Source organism: Apteryx mantelli, chromosome 18 (assembly GCF_036417845.1).
Source record: "Apteryx mantelli isolate bAptMan1 chromosome 18, bAptMan1.hap1, whole genome shotgun sequence".
Classification (NCBI taxonomy): domain Eukaryota; kingdom Metazoa; phylum Chordata; class Aves; order Apterygiformes; family Apterygidae; genus Apteryx; species Apteryx mantelli.
Window position 1 is genome coordinate 9,449,979 of NC_089995.1, and position 19,409 is coordinate 9,469,387.

Below are 19,409 nucleotides of genomic sequence, written 5' to 3' on the forward strand. Positions count from 1 at the left end.
GATGTGCATTTTGCAGCTAAACTCACCTGAAAGTTGAAATTAAGGCATTTGCTGTTTAAATAGAATATGACTGTGTTGCTCAGTCTGCATTGTGAAACGTGAAAATGATAGGAAACAGAAGGAGAAGCCTAGATTTAAAGGTCATAAAAAGCAGGAGAAAGTCCTGCTTTTTAGCAGAAAGGCAGGTAGCACAGAAGATTTTCAAACAGACATCCTGTGCTGCTTTGTTCATGCAACACTTGCATGAACTATCCTATGCTTCTAAAATATCCACCACAAGACTTCAAGGACTTCAAGGTCATCTGCTCAGTTTGATGAATAAATATGATACATTACTGTTTTAAAGAGACACTCTTGCAAAATAATCTGGAAAGAACAAATCCTGTAACAAATTCTCCATCATCTCTTTTCTTTATAATGGGTAATCTCACTAGAAAGAATGACCAGCATCTGGAGCTCCTCACTCTGTTCATACCTATGCCCCATTCTAAAACAGCACTGCTCGACTATCTTCTTTATTGCTGATGTTTCACATGGAAAGCTATACTTACTGATCATGACAAGACTTTCAAACACACAAAGTGCAAATGAATGTACACCTGTCTGTGTGCAGGTGTTGCAGAGATGTTGCAGAGAAATCAAGCTACTGCAGGCATAAATGCCTTCAGAATACCCAGTGAGTCCCCCTTCCATGACATAAATATGCCCATTCCCATTAATACCAAAGTCATTAAATACTTTGAAGATCTGATGGGTATGGTACAGAAAAGCATTTGAACATCGTGTGAACAGCTGCAGCCACCCTTCCACCCTTCTTTCCACGCATTACTGAAATCTGGCATCTCTTTATGACATGGAGCACTTACCATGATGAATAATTCCATTTTCCAGCAGCGCCTGTCCCAGGTTGACCCCTTCCTCTGGTTTGCTTATCTCTCCAATCTCTGTGAGCCATGATACAAACTCACTGCAAAGGGAAGCAGAACAGAAGCAATTAGCTTTTCCTCCCTGAAGGTAAGCAGATACATGCCTCTGCAAGTCGTCAGTCACCCACAGATGACTCTCTACTTGAAGCAAGTGCAAAAACTTTTGTAAATTATGACACCTCTTCTAGGTGGATACATTCTGGAGGAATATAACCTATACTTCTGGATGAAACACTCTGCAGAAGAATCAAGTCTCCTATCTAGGACTTTTCCCACTAATTCTTTTAGTTCATCATAATCAGCTGACATGTGAAGGGAAAGACGGCTTAGCTGGATCTACAAAGGTGCTGCGGACACTTATTTTAATGAGCAATCCAGACATACAAAGGGGAGCAGAAAAGCAAGATTAACTGATGCCCTTGAAAACAATGAGTTGCACATGAATGGAAACAGCTACTTCCATCCAAACTATCCCTCCAAGCAATGTCCATGGTCTGAATTAATTACATATGTTTGTCTTCACTGGGTCTGATTTTTTTCCTCAGTGGTGTAATTGCATTGGCTTTAATAGAATCACACTAGGACTTATGACAGAAGATTCAAACTCACTGAATTCAAGCACAGAACAGGGCAAGTCCCACTGACAGGTTAATTTAAGGTAATTTACTGGAGCTGGTGCTTGGTAGATACATAAATGATGCTTCTAGTTTATAGCCAAAGGTGCTAAGTCTGTCTGCACATGCAGCACAAAACAAAACCTCTCTCTGGTGAGGGGCAGTGCTGCACATATGGCAGAAAAAAAAGCTAAAAATGGATAGACATGTAGGATGTTACTCAATTAAAAACAGTAGGTACAGAAAAATGGACATTACAAGCCTGATGAATGCAGCACTGGCAAAGCTCTAGGGGGACCCGATTTGTTTTCTGGGTTAATTAGGGATTATACTAGAAATGTGCTAAATTCATAGAAAAGAACAAAAGGAATATTTGAAAGTAGAACAACATATGGGAAATCTGAGTTCAATAAACCACTTGGGTACTTGCCAATGTGCAGAGGGTTGCTGCTTATCAAAACCAGCATCCATGCCTCCAGTTGCGGGCTCTGAATACAGTATTTTTAGTCTCTTTATGTTTATCAGAGCTGACTCATCTAAGTTGTAGGCAGCATTTGTATTTTGCCTTTAAAATAACAACAACAACCACCACCACTTTCAGTCTGCTGAGAGGCTACTCTATAACTGTCATAGTGAAGAAAAAGCAGCAGAACCTATTCAGCTATGCCAGGGGAATCCCATGGAAACCAGCAGTTTTGTAAAACTCCTAAAATCAGAGTACTGTAGTGATGAGTCAGGCTTGGTATCTTCTAAGGAAAGCTTGGTCTCAATTTCCCAGTAATTTAGAACATTTTTAGAATCATTTTAAGGCAAAAATATAGAATATAAACTAAAGAGGGAGGAGAAGTAAGATTGATCTTCCATTCCCATTACTGGTAATACAAGATCTGCTACCTACTACTCTGTGGAGTGCCCCATCCCAGACATGCTGACCAATGACCATAATCGTTAAGAGCCCAGGGTAGACCTGCAGGTGCTATACACTTTTCATTGAGTGCAATGGGTCTATGACTGTTTACAGCACTTAAACCACTTCCCCAAAATCTAAGTGGAACATTACCACTCTTTCAGCCTTCCTGCTTCTTTCATGTTGAACCGCGTCCCCAGAGCTTATTGGTATCCTCAGAGTAAAGCAGTCGTCTTAAAGTTTGAAACTCAAAGCTAAAAAGGGAAAATAACTGAATGCTGCTCCCAAGTCCCCGAAGCTTCAGAGCTATAGGATTGTTTTCTTAAGAGCTACTTTAAGATTTCTGTGGCATCTGATTCATGAGCAAAATTAGTAAGCGCTTGCTCTGAAGGCTTCATAAACTCTGAAAAGTGCATGATCTAGAAATATTTTAAGAGTTTTTTTGGCATATGCTGCACTGTTGCCGAAAAAGCATCTGTCTGAAGGCAATTATAGTACTCTACAGACAATCAAAAAGTCTACAGGATGATGGAATTTTCACTTCATCCATTTGTTGGGCATGGGGATTTGCATGTATTCAGTTACCGTGAATGCACACAGAGATCGAGTAACCACATGTACAAATGGCCAGCAAGCCAACCACAGTATCTGGATTCTTTCTTTGCACAGTTGAAATAACTTTGCAAGTACATGCAACTGAGTTTTGTTTTCATATTGTGCTTAGAGAGTACTGTAGGCTTCCAGCATCCAATTCAATCTCCTACAGGTTTCTGGGACCAGGCTCCTGCTTCCTCTGCTCAGGATGTCTTCTGAGTGGCACGGAACAGCACTAAATGCCTCAGAAAAAGGCATCCCTCTATGGGATGGAGGAAAAAGAGAAGTGGAAACACTCTGGTGGAGTCTATGGTGTTTGTCTCATTATATGTAATTTATTTTGAATACTCTCATCTTAAGATGTAGAAGATGGAAGGCAGAACTTTATTACAGAATCACAGAAAAATTTGGTTTGGAAGGGACAACTGAAAGCCATATAGTCTAACCTCCTGCTCAAAGCAGGACTAACTTCAAAATTAGATGAAGTTGCTCATGGCCTTGTCCAGCTGAGTTTTGAAAATCTCCAAGAAGAGAGATTCCACAGCCTCTCTGGATAACTTGTTCCAGTGCCTAACCACTCTCATGGTGAAGTTTTTTGCTTTTATCCAATCAGAATTTCCCTTGTTTCAACTTGCAACCATTGCCTCTCATCCTTTTTTTGTGTCCTTCTGTGAACAGTCAGGCTCTGCTTTCTCTGTAACTGCCCATTAGGTAGCAGAAGACTGCAACTAGATCCTGCTTCGCCTTCTCTTCTCCAGGATAAACAGTTCCTTCAGTCTCTCCTCATATGGCAGACACTAACCAGAACTGGGCCAAAACTGGATGCAGTATCCTACAGACAGTTTCACGAGGGCTGACCAGAGGGAAATAATCACTTTCCTTGACCTGCTGGCTATACTCTTGCGAAGGGAGCCTACTAACACACTTACTTTCATCACTGCAAGGGCACACTGATGATCCATGTTCAACCTGTTGTCCACTCTCCCCCAGTTAGGTAAAATCTTCACATTTTCTGAAGTGCTTTTCATCCCATTGTCCAGATTGTTGATGTTAAGCACTACTGGCTCCAGAGGAAGGCCACTTGTACCTGGTTGCCAGGCAGACTTTGAACTGTCAACCGTTAGCATTTGAGCCTGACAGTCCAGCCAGTTTGTCACTCACTCTGTAGTCAACCCATCCAGTCCATTCCTCCCCAGTTCGGCTAGGAGGACACTTTGAGAAACTGCATCAAAAGCCTTGCTAAAATGGAGATAAATGGTATCCACAGTTCTCCTCTCACCCACACAGCCAATCATTTCTTCATACAAGGCACTCAAAGCAGGAAGAGAGGTGTTTAGAAAGTTCTGGCTAAGCATAAATTGAGGCTAAACCAAATACTCAGCTCTGCTCAGCCCAAGTTGAGTCAAAAAGTGGGTGGCAAAGCTTCATTTACGTTTCATTAGTATTTATCTTGTCCTATGTAGTTCTCCAGTATAATTGAGAGTATCTTCAATTCTCAGTGCTGCCATGCTCCCAGCTATACCTCTGAAATTAGGGATTAGAAGAGGTAGGTTTCTATTCAAGAAATATGCAGTAAAATCCAACTCATCCAGGTTTGTGCAATCTGACCAGATATGCTTGAAATGTCTCCTAAGATTGATAGATACTCCCTATTACAAGCTCAATACAGCTCAAGATTTTGCAGTCAATTTACTGTGGTGCTGAAAAGAGTGGCAAGCATATCATATACATATATTGGCACCAACACCCATCTTTCACACTGTATCACTATCACACTATATCACATGCCTGAATGCCAGCACACCTGAAGAGTCCAACTGGTCAGTTTTTGAAGTTAAATTCAATAGACAGCCTCATGTGATATTTCCAAGTGATTCGAGGTAGTTCATGTTTTTTTTCTACAACCACATTTTCTTTCTTGAATCACTGGATGTTATCAGATATCCAAAGGCCAAGAGAAAAAAATATTTTTGTGGCCTTAGCGTTACTCCCAGATGGATGCACCAGAAAACCACTAAATGTACCTCCGCACACTTATTAGTGTCTCCCTTAGGCAGGAATATCTGAAAAAAATGAATAGGTCACAGCTGAAATGCACTGTTCAAGGGAAGCTCCAGGAATGATTTGAAAAGTCTGCAAATCTTGATTGAAATGCAATGATTAAGTTGCACTGGTAGCCCAGGACTGTTGAAAAGACATTGGCGGAGTTATTTTTTATGGAGAAGGCTGGCACAATAGCAGAAATATGCTTTTTTTCAGAGATAAGGATACTTGTATGTATCTCAGTCCAAGTTCAGTTACCCATTAGCAAAGTTATGTCAAGTCCTCACTACTGCAGTGTCAGGTAGTTGCCAAGCAAACGGAGGGCAATGAGCAAGACAGACTGTAGAGCACGTAATGAAAAAGATATTTTAAAAGAAAAAGGAGTAGCAGGAAATACCATGTATGACTTGGAAATAAACAAAATATCAGGGAATCCACAATGGACTTGTATATATCAACAGTGGAAAAACATAAGCTTCTGATCTGGTACTTCTTTTTGCATGGAAAATAGGAAATACTAGATCATGCCTCCAAAACAGAGCTTAAGGATTTCTATTTGAATCCAGCAAGATAACTGGGAGGGGGAAGCAACCACATCTCCAAAAGCCAAGAGGTCTTGATATAGCAGAAACAACACCAGTTTATGCTTCCAGACTGCCTTCTGCCAGGCAGAAAGGCAATGCATTGTTTCCACTCCCAGTACACACAAGGAATGCTGCATGCAACAGAGACGAGCAGGGAGGGAAGGGAAATGAATGGACAATCTGCCTCTCAGAACTTTTTTCTTCCCACAGCTGATCATTTCAATCACAAACAGCTGAAGCAGAAAAGTCTTCTCAGGTCAACTTCTGTGTCTCCCCGTGTGCCGTGCAGGACATTTCCCTTTGATAGCCCTGCTACTAATCTCTTCTTGAATGTCTCCTGTGATGATGATCTGGCCCCTCCGTGGGGTCTCTTTTCAATGCCTCATACATGTCATTCTGAAGAATTATTTTCTAATGCCTAGCCTGAGTGAAAGAGGTTTTTTCCACCCAGTAAAGAAATCCCTATACTTCTAACAAATACATAGAGTTTCCTGATCACTTTCAATTGTATCTGTTACATTGGCAAATAAACAGGAAATCTCTAAGTTCAATTCTGAGACTGGGACAACTCTGCTGGATTTAAACATCACCCAGTAAGCATCTGCTAGTATACAAAAGAGGAGGCAGGTTGGGCCACCAACAGCCCTGAGCTTTTGGGAATATAAGTATTTTTTCTTATTCCTTTTGCTGATTTGAAACAGCTGCTATGAGTTACTCTAGAAAGGAACGAGCTGTTATTGTACAGCCTGTGCGTGGTGTGAAATTAATGATTAATTTTAATAAACCACAACTGTAATGGAGGTTATGGCCTTTCCAATTAAGCTCCACCAAAGCACATCTGATCTGCCCTCGCAGTGCTGTCCTCAGAAAATCCAGAGTCCATTCTTTTAATTGGTATGAAAAGGCCTTTTCAATTCAAATGCCACTTACTTGCCAAGAAAGCACTTGGGAACAGTACTTAATTTTCTCCTCCTGTCTTTGATAAGGTTCACTTTCTTGCTCATCATCATCTGGTACAGCTTCTCTCCTTTCTCTGCAATCATGACATACGCATCCCTCTCCATTCCCAGTTTCAAACCTGGAATACAATGTAGGAATTCATTCAGATCCTTAACACTGGACAGTGTTTGCTCAAAGTCAAAAGCTGAAGCCAAACAAAGTGCTAGACACACAAAAATTACATGACTTATTTTTCAGATAAAGGGGAAACATTGCTTATTGATCTAAGCACAAAACTGTCATTGGCGAGTTTAGCACCTAGATAATGTTTGCAGCTTTTCTTCTCCATTGTCCAAGAAAATTATCAGTTCAAGAAAAAATAACTCCAAACTTATGGTCCCATCACATCACACAAAGTAGAATGGTCTACAAAACATGGACAAGTAAATACCAAATAAAGAAAGATAAAATATATACCCTTTGAAACTGAATTCCTGTTGTAATTTCACTTCCAACCCTGAAATAACTGCCTTCATAAGACTTGTCCAAGGCAGCTAAATGCTCAACAGAGCAGATGACTTTTTGAGTATTCTATTACTTGAAGCCAAAAATACAGAACTGCTGAAATTCACATCCTTGAATAAATCAAAGGTTGACTGGAACACTATTTTCTCATTCTTTCTTAATTAGCCTATTTACCAATACCTCTAGGCTAAAAAAATACAATTTGACAACCATATTATCCTGTTAATTATAAGAGATACTGAATGGCTGAAGGAATGACAGATAAATGGATATAGAGAAACTTTCACCTCCAATTTGTATGAGCTTCCAACATAGCCCATAGTAGCTGAGAGTTGCTACAGTCAGGATGATTATCTGAAAAGAATAGGTGTTTATGTTACAATAACTATCATCTTAACCTGCATTTTCTGGCACTCTTCACCTCAGATTTGTGAAAAGACCCTGGAAAATGTGCTCTACCTAGAAATAAAGAGCAAGTTGCTTTAGGAGGAGAGCACACGAGAAAAAATTATTTGATGCTGTGCATGCATTGCCTCTTTTAGCCTGAACAAATCATTTTGCTTTCTGGCTATGTTACTCTAAAACTTTTCCAGGCAATAAGTGCATATAAGTAAGTTAGGGATTGGATTTAGACAGCCTACTTTAGGTCCCAAATTGAAGTGGACTCAGATGAGGAGCTGAAACTCTGCGTTTGAACCTTTTAGGCTAAGGATGGCCTAGATCCAAGTCTCTCACTGCCCAAACAAGTGCTCTAAATACAACTCTGCTCATGCTACCTTTTTTCCCTCCTCTTTGCTGCATCTCACTGAAAAATGACCCTCACTGACACTTGGTGTTGAACACACCAATGTCTAAACACATTAGGGTGAGCTCTGATTACTCCTAACTGACAGAGCAGGAAGCAATACTCAGCAGAGATTACTTGTCTTTAAGTACATCTCTGAATCATGACCAGGACACTCCTGAATATGGAGAGAAAAAATTCACTTGCAAATCTAGGGGACCCTGGAGTCCGAAACAGAGGCCCAGATTTTAGACATCTCTAAGGCTAGCTAGTGCTTGAGAACTGGCAGCCTGAATTGGTCTTGGATTTATGTACCTAAATTTTACAGAAAATGGCATTAGGCAGAATTTAAGTGATCAGTATCTTACCGTAAAGCAACACAATTTATGTTCCATTAGGGTGAGCAGCTATTCCCAAAGAATGCACACTTCTCATTTTTTAGCCTTACTCTGAACTTGAAGAATTAATAGAATTAACAGTCTTCTGTGTCATCAGAGCTGCTTTCTGGCTTTTTGAAAATGCTTAATATATTTGTTTTAGAGATTTGCTGTGTGTGTTCCAGAAAGTAGTCTTGTGCAACATTTTGTCTTGCAAACAGTGTTTCTTTCATGTGTCCAATATCTGCCTAAAGGTTTTGGCTCCGCAAATCCCATGGCTTAGTGCCATTGTTCTTCCATCCTCCTCTTCCTCCTCCTCCCCCTTCCTGCAATACTGTGATTCAATTCAATATTCAGGCTGACACGTGTAGCCAAGGCTAATTTGCAATGTGAACTTATGATAGAAAACAGCCTGTGTAATAGTACACATGTTTCATGCTGGTCTTACATCACCGAATTCCCCAGGCTCTGATGTAAACGGCAGACTGGAATGCACATTCCGCCCAACTCATCCTACAGCACTGGGAATCTCACCAGGCTTTCTAATGCAAACACTGATAGCTCTGTGACTCTGCAAGTACTCCGATTCAAAGAAGATTTTCCAATAAGGCCTGGAATGTCTGCCAGAATATCCATGTTTATCCTGAGTTCCTGTCATCAACTGCCACATCATAAAACTACATGACAAAAAGCATCAGAAAAAAAAGTGTCAGAGTAGCCAATGCTGCATGGAAAACTTTGAGAAACCTTCTATTAAAGAAAAATGCTTCTTCCCTCCCTAAGATTTTTTCAGTCTCCTCCCCATATTCTCAGGATTCCTGTTTAAATGTGATTTATTTTTCTAGTCCTGTCTTTTTACTTCTTATCAAATCTCTCTCCTCACATGTTTTTCTTGATACATAGGAAATTCCACAGAGCACTGGCGACCTCATAAAACTCACTCTGAAATGAAAACATATTGGATTTTTAGCACTCTGGTATGATTTAGCACTCTGAGGGTAGAACTAAGAGCCAGGAAATGTATTTTATTAAAAAAATGCATGACATGGACGAACAGGATCCTCATAGTATGGTGGGATGCAAATTGATCAATGAGAACAGATCACCAGCTCAGAACAGTAACACACTTCCTTTAAAAAAAAAAAAAAAAAAGAAAGAATCAAAACTGATTCTCTCCGTTGCCTTCAGGTAATCTCTAGCTTTTAATGCAAGTCTCAGTTAAGACTTCTTTTTAATTTAAATCATGCCTGATCTACGTTTTGAAGCTGGATTCCTTGCTATTATTAAAAGGTACATTGGGGTTCATACATGACAAGGTATGTTAGATATATTTAATATTCTATGATAATAGATAACACTGTAATGTGCATTGCCTTTAGCAGATTAGATGTTTTCCTGCTGCAAAGTATTGTAACATAAAAACTAAGGTTTGGATTTTCAAAGGCGCTTAGATTCTCTGCTTTCGTCAAATTTCAATGACAGGACTGTAACTTTCTTAAAGTACTTAAAAAACCTAAAGCACTGTTGCTTAGCAAGTGCAAGTCCTGAAAATGCACTACTAAAAAGGGTATCAGACTGACTTCTTTAATATTAGCATACATGAGCAATTATATGTTTTTAATGGAGATGTGGCTGCAGAGCGGGGAACCACTTCTAAAGTAAGCGCAGAACATTTTAAAATAAGTGTCATTTCTTCTGGCAATGAACTATTATTGTTCCCATTCAGCAGACAGGGAAGCAGATTCACTAGTGAAAGACTGACTTATAATATATATAATCTGACTATATATAATATATATATTAATCTGACTTATAAAGGAATTCAGAACTTTTATCACTCACCGATTCGCGGCTCTGTGAGCTTGCTGCTGTTTCAAGACAAGCTTATTCTTGTTTCATTCCACAAGAAAAGATAAAAGTGACAAACGTCTGCACACATTTGTCACTCCTCTTGGTCTAAGAAGTTTAAATATTCCCAGAGGTTTTCCCCATGAATTGTTTTGTTTATTTCAAGATTATGGAGGTTGAGTTTGTGAGAATGTAAAAAGTTTGTACCACTATCTCTGGAAAATGGCTGCAGATTGCATTTTCCTCTTTGCTTTTAAAGATAAATACAAATACATTTTTATCTTACAAATAAAAGACCAGCAAATAAAGTTGATTAAATGTATTTTTTTCACAGTAATTCAATTCATTAAAGAAACTGACTCCGATAAGTAAAAATGTTTGATAAATATAATGACACAAGTGCATAAGAAACCCAAGAAACATGTTCAGAAAAATTTGTTTTCTATCACTTCAGTTTGTTTGTCATTAAGGCTAGATTTAAAGTCTGCCACAAAACTGTAACCTTTTCTTTTCTTTTTCTATCAGTCATATACTTAAACACGCAAATACAACATTTTGCCTTTGTACACAAGTTCATTCACTGCATTAGAAGATACATTATCCACTTACTCTCTCTCTGCTCCCTTTCCTTGATAATAGCATCCAGCCATTTCTGTTTGTCTTCTGCAGTCTTGGCCATACAGACAAACCACTTGTTTTTGGCCGTGTTGTGTATCTTCCAGCCATTTGTCACTGTGTAACCGTTGCTGTGATAATCTGCTGTAAAAACCCGAAGCACAATGCACACAGTGAATGGAAGGCCTGCCCCTTTAATGAAAACAGATCATCATGGGACACCTTTCCTAAAATATCAATATTTGAAGAACTTGATTTTTGGAGGTGTTCCTCAGGCATCTGCATGCATTGCACTGACTGTGCATATTACTGGCTGTTACCTACCACTCTGGAAGTACAAATATTAATAGAAACACCCATAGCTAGGCTGTTCAAATTGAAAAATCTGTCACTTTCACAAACTATGCGAAAAAGATCTGTGAGCAGGACTCTCAGTGACTCCAAGGGAGCAGAGCCTCACATTCAGAGAAGCCTAGGCAATTCGTCCCATGCCACGAGCCAGGCCCAGGGGGAAAATCCAAGCTGGGTGCACTGGTGACTGAAATTTCATTCAAGATAGACTGGTATTTTTACCCTTGCCACAATGCTTTGCCCAGAAAAAGTGAAAAAGGATCAAAACACAACTCATCTACTTGTGCCCAGAAGAGCAAATATTTGGCAGGAAGTGTGACTGCTACCTAACTGCCAAACCCAGCCCCACAGATAATTTGAATCCCTTTAAATCTCTGTATCCGTTTTCTCTATGGTTTCTTCTCTAAGAGTGACATTTTGTAATTTCATCTCACAGGAAGAACTAAAATATTTTAAATTCAGTGACATCAGTGAAAAAGTCCATGAGGTTTGCAAAGATTATTTATTCTGAATTTTCTGGGGATGAACTAGCTTCTTGCACTGTAAGAATTTTTGTCCACAGGACACTGGAACTCGTGAGATATCACTTGTTGCCTAGAAGGATATAATATTAACTCCTGACTTATTACAATAGGAGAAGGGGCAGCTGTGGCCTTTGTGGATGTAATCAGAAATCCATTTGTTCTACCTGCCTAGGTCAGAACACAAGAACAGTAATGCAATAGCCATTCCTGTATTTCATTCATGACCACATATCCATGTTCCTGATTTGATGCTGAGGCTAATACTTGGTAGTTCTCCAAATGAGAAGAAGATTCGCCAGTTATGTTATTACAGCTGTAATGGCTTAAAATGTAAGAAAGGAAAGGATGGAAGGAAGATACAGTATCTTTTTCTAAATCAACTTGGATTAGAAGAAAAAATAGGCAAGCTTTTGCATACACAAGCTCTTCCGTGAGGTCATTTCAGAATGAAGGACTAATGCCTGAAAGTATGTCCTTCCTTTATTAGACTAACTTACAGAGTTAGAAGAAGACATCAAAAGTTACACTGCTTACCTAAGATTTCATTAAAAAAAACATGAAGGACATGGATAAGTACTTTTGTACCAACTTCCAAAACAAAATATGGACTTGCTGTGCTGTTAAAAGACAGAATTTGATCCATACCTGTTCCATCTTCCACATTCTCCACCTCCATGACTTCTGTATTTATTCGGCCCCTGAAGATATAAAGGGACCCATTGATTGACTTTGTCCGTTTAGATGTTTTTTTCCCAGCAACTCTGCAATTAGGATTTAGACTGTTAGCAACACTTCACTTAAGTAAACAGTGAAAAGTATTCATTATATGTATAATACATATTATAATAAATAGCTTTTTTTAAATCCAATGGTCACAAGAAACAATAACACCAAGCTATCTGAGATGTGACTATAAACCCCCCCCCCCAAAATAGTGCTTCCTGGTATTTGACCACTTTTGTGATTGCAAATAATATGAAGACTCAGTCAGCCCACAAAGATAATTGGGCAGCAAAATCAGTACAGCGATAATGAGCTGCTTCTGCAAGATTACATGAAGATTGGGACACCTTTAAAATTTACATTCTTGAAGACTGAACTAACTGAAATGTCAATAAAACTGAATTTCATGTGGCTTTGGGATGAAAACTCTAATAACACCCGACAAAATGACGTGTTTGTCCCCTTTCTTCACCTACACTTTTGGGAAATTTGCAGTATGTGTACCAAGTTCCAAACTCAAAATAAAACATATAAAGAGACTAGTGTCACATGGTCTGTTTTACGTATGTTAGATGTCTGCATGAGGCATTTACACAAGTGCTGCTGTGGCAGTTTTGCACCAGAGTTTACGTCCTTATCCATAAGTTTAAATAAGTGTCTCTGTTCTAGTGCCTTCTAAAAATTTCAGGAAAGCACTTTTCTTTGCTATTTATATTCTGGGTTTTTATGTCTCGAATAGATTTAAAACTATCCAACTGACACCTGCTGAGCTTTAATATCTAATAACAACACTGCTATGTGAACCAAAACACAACTGGTCAAATGATCATCATTTGAAATGGCAGGTGTCCAAACTCTATACAGTGAAGGGATTGCTGTGGCAACTTGCCAGGAGCTCATAAGATTCAAAGAATATTGCAATAAAATACAGCTGCGGAGAAAATTACTGTCAAAGTGAAATGTCTATGATAAACTGAGGTGAGAAGAGAATCATCGTATTTTTCTGAACGATTTTTCTTTTTACAACTAGCTTTAGTGACAAATATACCTTTGGTGATGACCAGATACTTGCATCCAGTAAGACTGACAGGGACTGAGATCTTGGAGCTATTAGATCATTTCCTAAAGACAACTGTTGAGTCAAAAGAAAAGCTGTCCTGGCAGCCTTAATAAAACCCTTCAGATACTCAGACCATTTCCCCACATGAAACATATTGTTCCTGACATCAGGATTCAATTTAAAAGCAGTCTATGATACTGCTAAAAACACAAAACAATACTCAGGCCTGAAAATCTATGTCATCAGTTTGTCAGACTTCTCTAAGCTTCTGCAAAAGATGAGATTGCAATCTTAGATCTAAAAACATAGATCCTTAGTCTGATTCTAAACATGTCTGAAATGGGTCTCAACAAAACTACTTCTAATGTATAATATTGTAAAAAGATGTGATGCCCAAATTCAAATGGCTGCATAGTTGACACTGTAATGAAGATTGAGGTCTGAATTCTGATTCCACTTTTCAATCAAGAACAGCTCCAATGATTTGAATCTGATAAGCATACTATGAGTGAGATAAGAATCAAGTCATTCAATTTTAAATTGCAAACAGACTCAGTTTTTTCAAAATCTGTGTCCCACTAACATGTCAGTTGTCTGTCAAGCAGCTGGCCAAATGATCATGCTATCACGACTGGATAGACATTCATTTCCATCCTGGACTAATTATAAATAGCAGCTAGACAAAGGAAAGATCCAAAATTAAAGTTGCTCAGCAATCCCTAAATATATCTTTTACATTAGACAATACTCAACAGACTTAAAATACTCTACTTTTAATGGAAATCAGATTCTGGACAATTTAGTCTGTTCAAACTCTATTAATAAAGATAAACAATATTGATCCTTTGGGAAAATCAAAGTGTTAAAGCAGCCTCCTCTTACACCAAGCCAAACTACAGAGCAGCTCAGTAATGTCTTCTGCACAAAAAAAGAGAGAGTTGCTTAAAAGGCAGTGGAACATTTTGTTTCCTAAATCTCAGTATTCCGGGAAAAGTGCCTGGATGGCAGGAGAGGCTAGGCTAACCTGAACTACAAACAGAACTAGAAAGACAGTTTCTAAGAGCTCTGAAAAATTAAAAGATTATATATCAAGTTGAGTTGATTTTTTAAAGGAGTAGTTTTCTGGTAGGAGACACACAGATTTCTGAATTCTGCTTCACATGGAAGTTTGGATTTTGACAAATTTGGAAAAGTGTCAAAATGAAATGTTTCATCTTTCTTGTTTCATTTCAACAACATCAGAATGCTTCATTTAGATAAGATTAAAAGCCATATAAACTGCATATAAGATTGAGCTATGTACATGTTTCTTTTAATTTAAATGTCTACAGTATATTCTAATAATTTCTAATGTAGATTTCATCTAACAATTTATATTTTCTATTATATAGCTTCAACATTATCCACACAAAAAGTCTGAACATTGTTGACATGAACTGATCATTTCCTAGCTGAATGGTTCCAAAATTTCCACTCAACAAAAAACTGGTAATTAAACCCAAATTTTGAGAACTTCCTACGGGGAGGACACTGTGATTTTTGAGAAGTCCTAATTGGGTTGGCGGTTCGACTTGGCAATCTCCAAGAGGTACAACTTGAAGAGCTGGGAGAATATAACAAGAAAAGAAGGAGGAGAAGCTGAAGAGCAGAGAATGCAAGGCAAATTAGGAAAAGACCAAGATGTGAGAATGAGACTGGAGCTGTGAAGGTGGAATGCTTAAGAACTGAAATCCAGTTCTGGTGCAGAAACAAACTGCCTTCCACATTGCCAGTGCTATTTTAATAATAAGCAGTAGGCGTTAATAATGTTAAAGTATTATAAGGTAGAATGATGCAAAAATTAATGTTACTAGGATAAAGAAGGAAGACAATGCACAGAGCATGTGGGCTGCAAATGCTGAACAGCAACTTGCTGATCTTCATCTCTTCTTCACTCCTCTGTGCCCTGCATCCACCTAATGTTCTCTTAGTCTTCCACTTTGCCCTTTCTTGGCTTTATATTTTTTTTCATGTCACTTTCTGCTTAGAATAACCTCACAATGAAAGTTGGCAAGGCTCCTTTATTCACATCACTGCAGACCCATCTAGAAGCTTTCCAGATATAAGAATCTTCTGTGTAGTTTTCTGTACTGTATCAACTTCTGCCTTTGGACTGTGCAGTTCTCAAGAAGGGGACCCCATTACTGTCTGCCATATTTATCCTACCATATAGCGAGTCTGTCTGTTAATCAGTCTAAGTGGATAGCAACAGCCAAAAACAGAGGAAAGGAATAGATGATACACCCATCATTCAGCCTTACAGAGCAACAGGGACAATGGCTGATCAGTGATCTTTCTTCCTACGTATAAATGGTAGGTCCCACCATAAAACTATAAAGACAGAGGGACTCACCTGGATTTCCTCTTGCAATAGACCAGTAGATTATCAAATAAAAAGAACATTCTCTCCTGGATATTTCCTGCCGAGATTTTTAACAAAGTCCCTTGGAGCAAGAGCTGTGTGCAGATATCTGTCAAATTCGACCCCTAAAACACAGAAAATAAATCTTGTTTATTGTTAATGTTTTTGTGTTTAAAATGAAGCATTTTTACTAAAACTTTACTATTTTATCTGCATGTCATCAGTGTGCCCATAAGCAGGATGTCCTCAATTTCTTAATGTGGCTAAACACATCATGGTCTCTAAGGATTACAAATATTTTTATAGAATCCTCATATACTGTGATAAATCTTCCCTATCCAACTCAAGACTTTCTTCCAGAAGAAATCTTCCACTCCCGAAGCAGCTGTATTATGACTCTCTTTAGAACATTAATCTTCCCTTCGTACCCTGAGCTACCATTGCAAATATCACACGCAATGGCTTTAGGAATGCTTTATAAAAGGATGATGGTATTTCCCTAATGTTGTAGATCTGATAGTGACATAAATTGGTATTAACTGTCTCTCGTGAAAATCATCGCAATGGTGATGTCTCTTCAATTCTTTTGTCAGCAGCATATGCAGCTGCTCTCCTTTTTGGAGTTCTCAATAAACACATGCAAGTTAGAAACATATCCATGTCAGGTCTTGCACACTGTGTTAGTTGCTATGTGCAAGCCATCACACGCAATGAACAGCGACAGAGACAGCTGAGCTTGGTACTCAAGGACTCTCTATCCTAGGAGGATCCTAGGAAGCTGAGGACCACAGGAGATGGCTCTAAGCCATTCACTCCCCAAAATGTTATGCAGATTATTCCCAGGAAAAGTGATCCCATGATTCTTGAAATAGGGCCCTTGAGGGCCAATGCAGTTGGGCCCAAATTAAAACAACCATAGAACTGTCCCAACTTGCCCTCAGAATGAAGAAACTCCACTTGTCCCCACATTTGGAGTGCATAAAGTGGGGATTCTGTTCCTCTAACTGCTACACTGACCAAACAAGATTGGTTTGGCTAGACATTAGTTACTAGCCCTAAATTCCTTGGTCTTTTATTGCTTCATAGGTACAAGAGCATCTTATTAACAAAGATCACTTTTCAGAAAAATACCTCGAGGCATAGGAAACATTTACCATGCAGTTCCAGAACATGTATTATTTTTTGCATGTCTATTTGAGTTGGAAGGAAGAACAACTTCTTAGGGTAACAGTAACTTCCTTCCATGGTCAGCATGCAAATAAGGAAGTACATTAGATAATCTGACCCACTGCCTTGAGTCTTACTGGAAAAGAGAAATGACTTTGGCTTGCAAGACATCCATTATTAACGAAACTGCTTGATTTGCAAAGGTCCATTAACCCTATACTCACAAATACTGCAAAAATTCTGTAAAACACAATTAGTTCCACTTAAAAAGACTGAAGATAACTCTGTGCACAAGTATGAAATTTGGCTCCAGCTAGAGAGTCACCCCAAAAGGATTTGTTTGAATGGTTTTAAACATTACATGAGTAAATTTTTTTCAGGAAGGCAAAGTCTGCTGCCATCAAGCTATTCAGGAATAATCACTGAATTTAAATCAGCCTTTCTAAATTCAGTGCAGTCACTCTAGAGGTGTGAATGAAGCTTTGATTACATTGTTTTCAAAATCAAACCTTGCCAGCTGTGCTGTCCTTGCCTCACTTTTAGTTAACAACGTAGCAGTTATTCTTTAAAGGTGCCAAGTTCGTGACACTGGTTTTGTGTGTGCCACATATGTGTTTCCACACATTCTGCATTTAATGATGGGAGAACTAGCTAGATGCAGTATTTCCATCTGCTGTCCTGATATGTTTTTCTTTTCTTAATCATTCTACAGAAATAGTTAATGCGTGTCCAGAAAAAAGCAATAGCTATTTTGAAAATGACCCATATGGCCATATGACCTTGGCCATATCCAGGAGAAAACACTGTATCTCAGAATTATGAACCATAATCCCTATTTACAAATACATGAATAGGAGCAGAAACTGTCTGCATGTACAATATAAAAAACCTGCTGCTCAGATAGTTTACCAGTGTGGAAATCAAGGTTTCAGAGCTCCTAAATATCAGGTATTTAATTTCCAAACAATACCCAAGAAGAGAAAAGACAGTAAAAGCAATGAGCACAATGACATTAATAATCAGGGTCAATCTTTTACTGATACAGGGATCACTGGGTAAAATATTCTAGCCTATTTTGTGCAGGAAGCCAAAGCAAATGATCACAACAGTTGCTCCTTGCCTTAAAATCTAAGAATCTTTATTTTTCCATCAGACGCATCATGATGGTATCTGAAAACTGTCAATGCATTTCCTGTTTGCTGTTGACATAGTTACTTCACATTTACACCAATATGAGACATTTTTCAATAGCAAGAAACACAGTAAGAAGATTTATTTGATGTTTTCAGAGACAAGACAAGATTTCTCACCTTTCAGAGTGGGACTAGGCTGCAGGCAAAAAAAAACCAAACAAACAACCCACAACCCATAGCTGGTGGAACTGCAAATTACAGTCAATTATAAAATGATTGATCTGCCTGAGTGCTAACACATCTCTTACAACTCATGCTGTTCTTCTGTGATGGGGGTTTTGCTTCTCTCCACATTTCAGACTGGGAGAACGCAGGGATTCTGCATGTTGCAATTGTTCAATAAAAATAATTCATAAGGACCGATGACGAGGAGCTCTCCCCACAGAATAATCAATATGCAATTAATAGAAACAGCGTAGCAACTGGTTCTTCACTGAAGAAATAGAAATATTCTATACAAAAGATGCCCTTCTCATACAACTTCTATTTCTTCCCCTTTTTTAAAATTAATCTTTGTTTCCCAGAAGGATTAACCAGAATCAAATTGGCCAGCTTGCGACTAATCCACAGCATACATCTACAAGGATTCTGTGCATTCCAGAAGAATGAATCTGAGCTGAGTTCATTTTGATGAACAAACCTGTGATCAGGCTGCAGACCTTCAGAGGTTTCCCAGGCTTGGTCTACTACAACATGTCCCGTCATTATAATATAACTTAAAAAGAGATGGATAGCATTATTCCAGTATCAGCTCTGTGCATGACAGTGGGAATGGTTGCATTAGAGAGGAAGATGCAGTGTGGTAGGCAGGGGTGTTGAAGAAAAAAGGTGGAACTGAGGAGATATTCTAAAAAATATTTACTGCCTTTAGTGAAACTACAGATGACTAAAGAGACTAAGAAGATGAGACACTGCAGAAGAAAAATGATGTTTTATCGTTCTTTATGTTGGAAATCTTGACAGTGGCACTGATAGCCATAGGATGAAGTCGAGAGCAGGATGGTCCCATTGGGACAGTTGGAAGAAAGTGCATAGTCATAGAAACCAGTGATACTGTGCTAGTTTGCTTAAACAGAAACACTAGACAAGATGAAGCTTTTTCCAAATTAGGTGAAAATCCACAAGTGAACTTAGGGTTGGGCTGCTTGCACAGTCCCCAGGGTCAGGCTGCTTCCCTTATAATCATAAAAGCCTTGGTCATAAGTAAGCTGATGTTTACTTATTTTTCACAGTT

The 19,409-nt window shown here is 38.7% G+C and overlaps 1 protein-coding gene across 1 annotated transcript in view; it reads right to left on the bottom strand.

The window, feature by feature from the left end:
- PREX1 (phosphatidylinositol-3,4,5-trisphosphate dependent Rac exchange factor 1) overlaps positions 1-19,409 on the bottom strand; it is a 180,869-nt gene that overhangs the window by 57,261 nt on the left and 104,199 nt on the right. The window contains exons 7-11 of the mRNA XM_067308010.1: positions 15,807-15,940; positions 12,277-12,392; positions 10,751-10,900; positions 6,599-6,746; positions 867-967 (exon numbers count right to left, since the gene is read on the bottom strand). Coding sequence (XP_067164111.1) covers positions 867-967; positions 6,599-6,746; positions 10,751-10,900; positions 12,277-12,392; positions 15,807-15,940 — 649 coding nt within the window. The remainder of the gene's footprint in view (positions 1-866; positions 968-6,598; positions 6,747-10,750; positions 10,901-12,276; positions 12,393-15,806; positions 15,941-19,409) is intronic.